We start from the raw sequence: 10,371 nt of genomic DNA on the forward strand, positions 1-10,371 counted from the left end.
TCTCTCTCTCTCTCTCTCTCTCTCTCTCTCTCTCTCTCTCTCTCTCTCTCTCTCTCTCTCTCTCTCTCTCTCTCTCTCTCTCTCTCTCTCTCTCTCTCTCTCTCTCTCTCTCTCTCTCTCTCTCTCTCTCTAACGCTCTAACATCTAAACTCATATTCCATAATCGTTTTTGAAATTTTATCCCTTTCAACCCATGTAGCAAAGAGGGTGACCTAGGTGTGGGAGAGTGTAACACAAGAGATGTGAGAGAGTGTGATTCAGGATGTGATTGAGATAAATATATGTTTGATTTAAGAACTTTTTTTTTCCATTTTTCTGATTAAAAATATGTGTTATATGATGTGTGTTGTCATTGTTTGTGTTCTTAAAATTATTTATTGTGTTGTTGTTTTTATGATGCGTCACCTAATTTAAATCAATTAGATCTATCTGAAAAAGTTGTTTTGGGTGTGGTAGGTACGAAAGGTAGTTCTTAAATTTCCTCCCTCCAACACAAGATTAAGACCTCCAATACCTCAACTAGATCCATTTACAGATTGACAATCATGGTAGAGGAGATGAGAGACTCCTTCGGGCTACAATTACATCATTTACAATAATAATTATTTTTAATATCAAATAGTTGTATTGTAGATATTGATAACGTTATTAATTTGTTTGAAATAATCGTACTTCAATTATGGTGCACATAAGTATGATTTTTATAGTGAATAGCATCCAGATGGGAACTGTCAGCTTTTTTTATTGTACACACATATGGCTGAAAATATAAATGTTTTTTTTTTGCTTAATTTTACTTAAATTTAAATTATTCGATTAATAAATCATCTAGTATGTATTCATACATACATTAAGTTTTTCAAAATTGAGAAGAGAAGTTATAGAGATCAATGCATAGGCAATTATGCAATAAAGTAATGAAAATAGATCACCCCAAAATCGTTTATCCTCTTTATCTATAAGTTAAAGATTTTAATTTATATTTATTATTCTCAAATATTTTGAATGTCAATTTCTATAGAGCTATGGAGGAATAGAATTTCACGTGTCATGGTCAATGAAATATGTTTTAAGTTATATGTTAAATTTTTCAACTTCATTACATTAACTTTAATTATATGTTTTTTAGTTATATTTTAAGTTTAAATTTCTAACTCATTGTCTTAAATAAATTTTTAGCGAATATAAATTTCATATAATACATTTTTTTAGAAACTCAGAGCTTTTAAAAACCAAATATTGAAAATAATGTATTAATTAAAACATAAAAATATTAGATTAGTGTATTGGTAAATAATATGAGAGATTGAAAAAATTGAATGTCATTTGTGTACGGTTAAAATTGTATTAGTCGTAGTGGAAACACTATAAATTTCACTAAGGACAAAGTATACCTGAAGTGAGCCTTCTTGCAACCCCTTGATCGAATCCCTCGTCCATTGGGTGGTATAACCACCTGAAGGTAGCATCACTCTCTGATCGATAAATTAGCAAGTATATTAATCTTTCAATGTAGTAATAAGGGAAATTTTCCCAAGTATCGATTTCAAGGACTGCTTGACGAAACAAAGTTCGTGTTTCAATTTAGTTAAATAAAAGACTTTGGGGGGTTTTGGATTGTTGATTTTAAAAGTAGAAAATAAAGTGAAAAAGAAAGTAAAGGCCGCAATTGACAGATTAAAAGATGTTATGATTAAACATGCTAAGATCCTAATTTTGATCCTAAGATCCATCATGGTATCATATCATTGCACATTGCATTTGCCTCAAGAATCATAGCATCTTGGCTCCTTAACCCTTAGGTTGGAACTTGTGTGAGTTGGTTTGAGACCACCAAACATGCTTGAATTGTATATTATTTCTTTTCTTATTTTGTTTACTAACCAAAAGCACAAAAATATGTCACTAACTTTGTTTGTTTTAAAGCTCAAGCAGTCATGTGATCCAAGGCTCCTAGGAGGTCCCTATGCCCATTGAAGTGGCCAGATGAAGATGAAAGCAAGCATGACAATGGTTCCCAAAGCTCTCAATCATCATATGACTGTTGATGAATGACGAGACATCAAGCAAGGACTAGTGACGTGGAACTACTCAAGTGCCTTCACAACTTACTAGGGCACTAAATTCTTTGTATTGATGCCAATTGGATTTGTCTCCAAGAGGTAAGTATTTATTAAAATTGAAATCAAATTGAAGGAATTATTGGAATCAAATTGAATTCAAACCTAAATGGAACAAATTTACTTACTTAAGTATTCTGCTTGTTAAGTGTTTCAGAACACTCTGTTTTTATACTTAGATGACGCTTCATCTATTTTGTTTTTACAAGTGCAGAAGCTCCTAACCAATTTCTTATTGAAGATAAATGTTGGAATGGAGAAGGAAAATGTGAGATATGTTGCTCCTGTGATGGCTATGTAGTATTGAAGATCTTTCTACATTTTGCTACAAGTATTGGTCATGAAAGAGAGAATCATCAATATATGCTCCAAATAATAATCATGTAACGTTGAATTGTTTTATGCTTTACATTCTAATTATTTTATAGTCTTCAAATAATAATATTATTTCAATTATATTACTTTTATTTTGCAGATTATGAATGATGATATTGATGAAGATTTTCAATCCATTGCAGATGAAGAGATTAAATTTTTAAATTTTTTTAATAGATGATGGTTATTTTAAAGATGTTATTTTAATTATAAATGATAATTGATATTAAGATATATACAATGAAGATGTTATTTTGATTGTGAATGATGTTATTTTGTTATATAATTTTTTTAATTTAAGATTATATTAAAATTCTATATGAATACTATTATATTAAAATTATTGTTATTTAAATTTAATAATAATGATTTACAAGGTTCAAAAATAATTTGATTTAACATTTTATTAATGAAAAAATTTCATTCGTTGTAACAGTGATAACCTGATGTTGTAGATGTTTTAGCCATTGAAAACTAATAGATTTATGTCTAAAACGAGCAACGGTTACAAACCGTTGTAAAAGCCCCTAGAGAACCCTGGCCTGAATATATTAGCGTAACGGTTTTAAGTCGAAAACGGAGAGAAGTCGTTGCTATTAAAAACTCGTAAGACCGTTCTCAAAAGATACCTAATACAACGGTTACATATAAGGGGTTGTTCTTGGTGCAAAACCGTTGCTAATGGTTAAGGCTACGCCTCGGTTTAGCACGGCTTAAAACCCGTTCTTATAGCCTAAGACAACGGTTTTTTCAGATTTCACAACGGTTTTCTTTCATTTTCGTAGGACGAAAATGTTGTAGTGGTTATGTGATGTGTGTTGTCATTGTTTGTGTTCTTAAAATTATTTATTGTGTTGTTGTTTTTTTTATGATGCGTCACCTAATTTAAATCAATTAGACCTATCTGAAAAAGTTGTTTTGGGTGTGGTGTGTACGAAAGGTAGTTCTTAAATTTCCTCCGTCCAACACAAGATTAAGACCTCCAATACCTCAACCAGATCCATTTACAGGTTGACAATCATGGTAGAGGAGATGAGAGACTCCTTCGCGCTACAATTACATCATTTACAATAACAATTATTTTAAATATCAAATAGTTGTATTGTAGATATTGATAACGTTATTAATTTGCTTGAAATAATCGTACTTCAATTATGGTGCACATAAGTATGATTTTTATAGTGAATAACATCCAGGAGGGTACTGCCAGCTTTTTTTATTATACACACATATGGCTGAAAATATAAATGTTTTTTTTTGCTTAATTTTACATAAATTTAAATTATTTGATTAATAAAACATTTAGTATGTATTCATACATACATTAACTTTTTAAAATGGAGAAGAGAAGTTATAGAGATCAATGCATAGGCAATTATGCAATAAAGTAATGAAAATAGATCACCCCAAAATGGTCTATCCTCTTTATCTATAGTTGAAGATTTTAATTTATATTTATTATTCTCAAATATTTTGAATGTCAACTTCTATAGAGCTATGAAGGAATAGAATTTTATGTGTCATAGTCAATGAAATATGTTTTAAGTTATATGTTAAATTTTTCAAATTCATTACATTAACTTTAATTATATGATTTTTTAGTTATTTTTTAAGTTTAAATTTGTAATTCATTGTCTTAAATAAATTTTTAGCGAATATAAATTTCATATAATACAGTTTTTTAGATACTCAGAGCTTTTAAAAACCAAATATTGAAAATAATGTATTAGTAAGTAATTAAAACATAAAAATATTAGATTAGTGTATTGGTAAATAATATGAGAGATTGAAAAAATTGATTGTCATTTGTGTACCGTTAAAATTGTATTAGTCCTAGTGGAAACACAATAAATTTCACTAAGGACAAAGTATACCACATCTCACCTGAAGTGAGCCTTCTTGCAACCCCTTGATCGAATCCCTCGTCCATTGGATGGTATAACCACTTGAAGGTATCATCACTCTCTGATCGATAAATTAGTAATTATATTAATCTTCCAATGTAGTAATAAGGGAAATTTTCCAAAGTATCGATTTCAAGGACTGCTTGATGATACAGAGTTCATGTTTCAATTTAGTTAAATAAAAGACTTTGGGGGGTTTTGGATTGTTGATTTTAAAAGTAGAAAATAATGTGAAAAAGAAAGTAAAGGCCGCAGTTGACGAATTAAAAGATGTTATGAGTAAACATGCTAGGAAAGGTATATGATTGAATTCATTAACAACTGTAAATTAACCTTGCAACAACTTAATTAAATAAAATTGACTACCAATTCTTAAAGGTATTTACTCATAAGTCCTTAGTGAGAAAATCTTTAATCATTCAAATTAATCCCTATGTCCATAGTGAATCCCATATGAAATTAAAAATAGTTTTATCAAGAATATTTCGGTTTCCACAGGATAAACCTAGGCCTAAGTGATATCTACTATGAATTATTTCACGATTAAGCATTAAGAATGACGGTCAAACTTAAATAATAATCATAGATCAAACTCAATTTTTCTGAAAGAGAAAACATTAAGTACAAATTCTAAATAAGTCATATATCATAAAATCAAAGTTATTATAAGGAAAAAATCTATAGTTGTATCATAAATCTGAATCAGGGACACCCCTTATTATTTAGGGGTTTAGCTACTCATAGTCCAAAAGAAAAACATCAAAAATAGGTGTAGACATTATAAATTAAAGGAAGGAAAGAGGCCTTCAACGATAAAAGTTAATAACAATATTGATCCACTAAGAATTATCCAGTGCTTCAACCTTAAAAACGTGTTCCCTATACTAAAAAAATTGTTCAACCCATGGAAATTTGTGTTTTTGGCTAAAATAGACAAATTTGGGATTTTTTTCAGATCTGGGCCACTCATACGCGTATGACTTTCTCCTATATGCGTATGGCTTCCTTTCACGATTACTTATACGTGTATGGTCCATGGTAGGGCATATGGCCCAACTAGAGCCATACACGTAAGGCTTCTGCTGCATAGGAGAACTTGACTTGCCTGATTTGATACGCGTATGAGAGTTGTCATACGCGTATGAGCATTGCCATACGCATATGAACAGAGACTTACTTTTCCCCCTATTGCTGGTATGCATATGCTAGGGGTGGGGCTGAGTGGCCAGACGCGTTTAAGAGGCCTCATACACGTAGGGCCAAGAAGCATGCTTTTTCTCCATTTTTTCTCCAGCTCATGCGTTTTCCGTCCAGTTTCTTCTCTGGTCCCTTTCCTCTTGATCTGTTGACCCTATATACATATCAAACACTACCTCAAGCATAAAAAATAACTCAGAATTATCGAAGCACTAGCAAATCAAATTTTTGTAAAGATCTACAAAAATAACTTAACATATTGTCAAAACTCCTAATAATCCATCTGCTTTTGGCATTCAAATGACATCAAAACTAAAATAAATGGTGACTGATCACAACCCTAAACATAGATTGTTACTTTCCCTCAAGAAACTTTCTACATCAAAACATCATGTCACCAAAGATCAGTAAAATAAGGCTATAAACACACACCTCTCAGATCTTCCATGGTTCTCTTTCTTTCTTACCTTTCGTTGGCCTGATCATCAAGATCGAATTGTCCGTCACACCAACACTTGAGAACACTATTTCTCATGTCATCCCTATTCACAGTCTCACATTTTCTCTCTGATGTTAATGAATATACACTCAAAATTCACAGTACGCATTACCATACCATAAGCTTGCAAAAGATCTTTTTCAATAACCAAATAGACACTACACACACTTTTGGAGGTCTTTTAAGGTTGTAATGGGGCTAGGGCTAAGGTGGGATAATATATGGATAAATGGGATAATGGTTCAGATTATTTTCATCATTCTTTTCACTATAATCGCTCCAAAATATCATTATTCGAATTCCTTAAATACTGCTTTCTTTGGTCAGCTGGCTAGACTTCTCAATTTTTCAATTGAGTTCTCTTTATGGTGAGTGCTCCTATGTATATATCTTTTCTCTTTTTTGTTTTTCATTAAAATCTTATTGATCTTCTTTTTCACTTTGTTTCCTCTTTTTTTCTTCTTAAGGTGCAATCACTTTTTTGTACTATTGTGCAACTACCCCAAACTTAAAGGTTACTATTACATCAATAACCTCAAACTTAAAATGAAACATAGATTCAAAAATAAAAGATAATAATATGAACAGGGTAGGGAAGTGTTTTAGGCTATTGGTTCATGATATGGCAAATAGTAACAAATAAAAGGGGATATACGTTCAACATGGGTTAACAAAGGATATACTAATAGACGAGATGGCTAGAAAGGCTCAAGGGTGTAAAAAAAAATGTGCCTTAGTGTGTATAATATGCACAGGCTATCACAAAAGAGCAGACACAAGTTTTAGATGATATATACCTGAATGGTCTCATAGGATGAAATTTGTGTTTGACTTTTTCTGTTCTCACCATGTTGATAAGGGCCAACAATTTCCAAAGTGTCTCGCATGTGATGCAACTTTTCATACTTTCAACGTGACCTGACACCCCCTTTCAGTAAAATGTCCGGAGAACCATGTCAAATCGTTTCAAAAATACTGTCATTGCTTGGTATTAGCATGATTTGGGCAAACAAACTTTGTCTGGGTGTTCACAGTCTATCGCTCATGCGAGTTATCATCACTTAATTAACATAAACATAAAATGAATTAACTGAAAATACCAAAATTGTAATAGACTCTGAGTTTTTGACAACACATAGAAAAAACAAAAAATGAAAGTACATCAGCTCATCAATCATAAAGTAAAAAAAACTAAAAATAAAGATAAAAATAAAGCAAAATAAAGCTAATCTTCGTATGCGTCCCTATTTTTATCCATCATCGGAGTGTCATAGCTGATCATGGCATTTGGGTCGCCATGATGCACAAAGGATGAAATTGGAGAGAAAATAGAAAGGTGATGGAGGGTCGCCTAAAAACCGGTCTCTGAAGCCCTGGGCAGCTCTCCTCGTTTCGACTTGATGGGTGAGGTATCGACCAAGCAAGCCAATATGTGCATAAAAATCTTGCGTAAAACAAAACATAGACATTCGATATATGTGTTCTTGAGAGTCATCATAAGCAAGATGAACTCTCTCAAGTACATATTTTGGGCTGGGGCTCGTATGTGTCGGATCTAGTAGGCTCTGCTGGATATGAGCAATTTATTCTTTTAAGATATGGTATTGGTGTTGATAGATCAGTTATGAGCAATTTATTCTTTGTACAATTGAAGGAAAAGTACTTCAAATTTCTTGGAGATTGCTTAAATGTGATGTGGCAATTTAAACACACAAAACATGACACTAACAACCAAATTTTTTTCTCCCATTGCAGATACTCTAACTATTCTAGGCGTGATACACATGATGATAACCTCTAAAAATATCTAACCAGCTCCTAACTACCATCTTCTAATAATAGAAAGTTTCACTTCTAAATAACTAACAAGCATACTATAATTAACCAGCATACTATAAGTGAAAAGATTCACCAACAAGTGTTATTAGCATAACCATCTTATAACTAATTATTCTTCTTCTTTCTCATTAAGTGATAAATCGAGAATGTGTATACCACATATGAAAAATATATAAACCAAGTGTTGTAAAAACATTCAATGAAGTAACTAAAATTAGTTCTACTCATAAAGAATAATTTATTAATTTACACTTCACATACTAAAATTAATTTAATGAAGTATTCTGTATGGTGTTATTAATTCTACTTTCAGATTAAAAAATATAAATCATGTGTATTATATAATCTCTAAATTTTAGCAGAAAAATGATACTATAATATAAGTTTTTGATTATAAATTTCAAACATCCACCCGTTTACTGGCCATACAATACTTCCATAGTTGTAACTAATTTTATTTAAAACATGTAGTCTTCAAATCCATATCTAACATGAGAGTGAAATGAAGATGAAAATCCCCAAATTATTGAATGAGAGATGAGCGCACAAACATATTTAACATCTAAGATTGTCCACGGTATGATTTGGTACCCATGCAGCAGCTTTATTGCCGATGAAATGACACACAGGGACGGTTCCAGGAGTCACTTGGAGTGCTTCATAAAGCAACTCGGGATTCATACCTCTAGTGTCGTGGTGACAGACTGTTAAAGCGTTAGTTTTAGTTCCATCGGAGGCCACTAATGAGACCATATATGCGGTAGTTTTGCTCACTTGGTGGCAATTGAATACTACATTTTCAAAATTCAATCTATGACACATCACAGCATTTTCACTAATTCTTTTCACTTCTTCCACAACATATTGATCTTGATTTTGAGCAAAGTTACTTGAAATTGCCTTAATCTTTGTTGTTCCAAAATGTGAAATGATCTCGTCAATCATGGATTTCAAGGATGATACACAATGTTTGTGTTCTGCTATAGCTGTTGGACTATAACAAAAGTCCTCGAGACTTTGTTCATCTTTATTTGCCAGCCATATGGAATCTGTGACACCTTGTCTTGATTTTCTGAATGGTCGAATTATATTTCCTACCGGATGACTGTTACCCAAGACAAACTTTTTCCCAGGATGAAGGTCGTGTTCGAAAAATAGCGTCGAGTATTGGTTCAATTCTTCGATTTTGATGGGTAGACCATTAGTTTTTCCATCTGCCACATTAAATACCAAAATGATTAGTTCTTAAATCATGATATATAGTTTTATCATGAGGCACTAATTCAAATAAGATAACTCTGAGCATTAGGATTAAATTTAATGATGAAGATAAGTGGAAATATATAACTTAAATTACTAACTAGGAATCAATAGATCAGAGAAGGTCTTTGGCAATGGAGTGTTTGGCCAAATAGATTGCCAATAATCTTCTCCAGGTGATGTTGCAGTGATTCCGACGAAAGCCAACTGCAAATAATATTCACGAGTTATTAAAATAAAAATCATGCATACGCAACATCATGCAGAATAGAAAATATTTAGCTTACACAAAAGAGAGATAAAACAGTGAGATGTGCAAACTCCATTTGAGTGGCTATGAAGAAATGATAACTGTGTAAGACTTAGTGGGTGTATATGAAAGTGTTACAAAATCCTCTTTATATAGACTACATGCATAAGTACTTGATTATTGCTTCCTCCAAGTGGATGTCATGGTTTTAGCACTTGGCTTCCATGCAGATAATCTCGAAAATATTTTCTACGCTTCCATAGGGAATCCATGCATGCACCTCAAAACCTGTACTATTAAATAATATTTGGCGCACATGACACTCATGGCGAATTACAATTGTTATATCGCCAAAGCTTAAATTTTTGGTGCAAATTCAGCATTCCAACAACTAGAAATACTTAATAAAAGATATTAGGCATACACATTTGAAAAATACATAATTTTCATTACATAAGAAAAATGATACATGTGGTTTTAAAATATTTATTTTTATGAGAAGAAGTGAGCGAACATGGATGAAACTGTTAGATAGGATGCTTTCAGCAATCTTATACATGTGATTTTTGTAGAGATGATCGCAATTGTATAATCGTGAACCACAATTTAAAATATAATAAAACCTCTTTAAATTTCGTCTACAAAATCCTTTGGGCATATGATAATATTTACTACACATTGCTGTCGTTGCATCTTGAATGTTTATCGGGAGATGCTTCAGTATACAATTGCTAAACATTGAAAATTAAGACTTTTCTTTACATCTAATTGAATATGTATTTTGAGATTCTAGAATTTTATTTTTGAAAAAAATTGTTGAATAAACTTTAAATGTTACCGTTAATGGGTTTTTAATAATAAGTTAGTAGAGAGAATTGGAAGGTCAATAGACAGTGGGAAAATTAATAGTATTTACAATTGTGTTCC

The 10,371-nt window shown here is 31.7% G+C and overlaps 1 protein-coding gene across 1 annotated transcript; it reads right to left on the bottom strand.

Moving 5' to 3' along the window:
- Positions 1 to 8,301: 8,301 nt before the first annotated feature.
- Positions 8,302 to 9,586, bottom strand: LOC127118399 (embryonic abundant protein VF30.1). The gene is made up of 3 exons (XM_051048588.1): positions 9,482 to 9,586; positions 9,296 to 9,401; positions 8,302 to 9,148 (listed from the first exon to the last, which is right to left on the bottom strand). Exons 1-3 carry the CDS (start codon positions 9,518 to 9,520, stop codon positions 8,490 to 8,492), a joined length of 804 nt encoding a protein of 267 aa, XP_050904545.1. The 5' UTR covers positions 9,521 to 9,586; the 3' UTR covers positions 8,302 to 8,489.
- Between the last annotated feature and the right edge of the window lie 785 nt (positions 9,587 to 10,371).

This window comes from Lathyrus oleraceus, chromosome 2 (assembly GCF_024323335.1).
Source record: "Lathyrus oleraceus cultivar Zhongwan6 chromosome 2, CAAS_Psat_ZW6_1.0, whole genome shotgun sequence".
Lineage (NCBI taxonomy): Eukaryota > Viridiplantae > Streptophyta > Magnoliopsida > Fabales > Fabaceae > Lathyrus > Lathyrus oleraceus.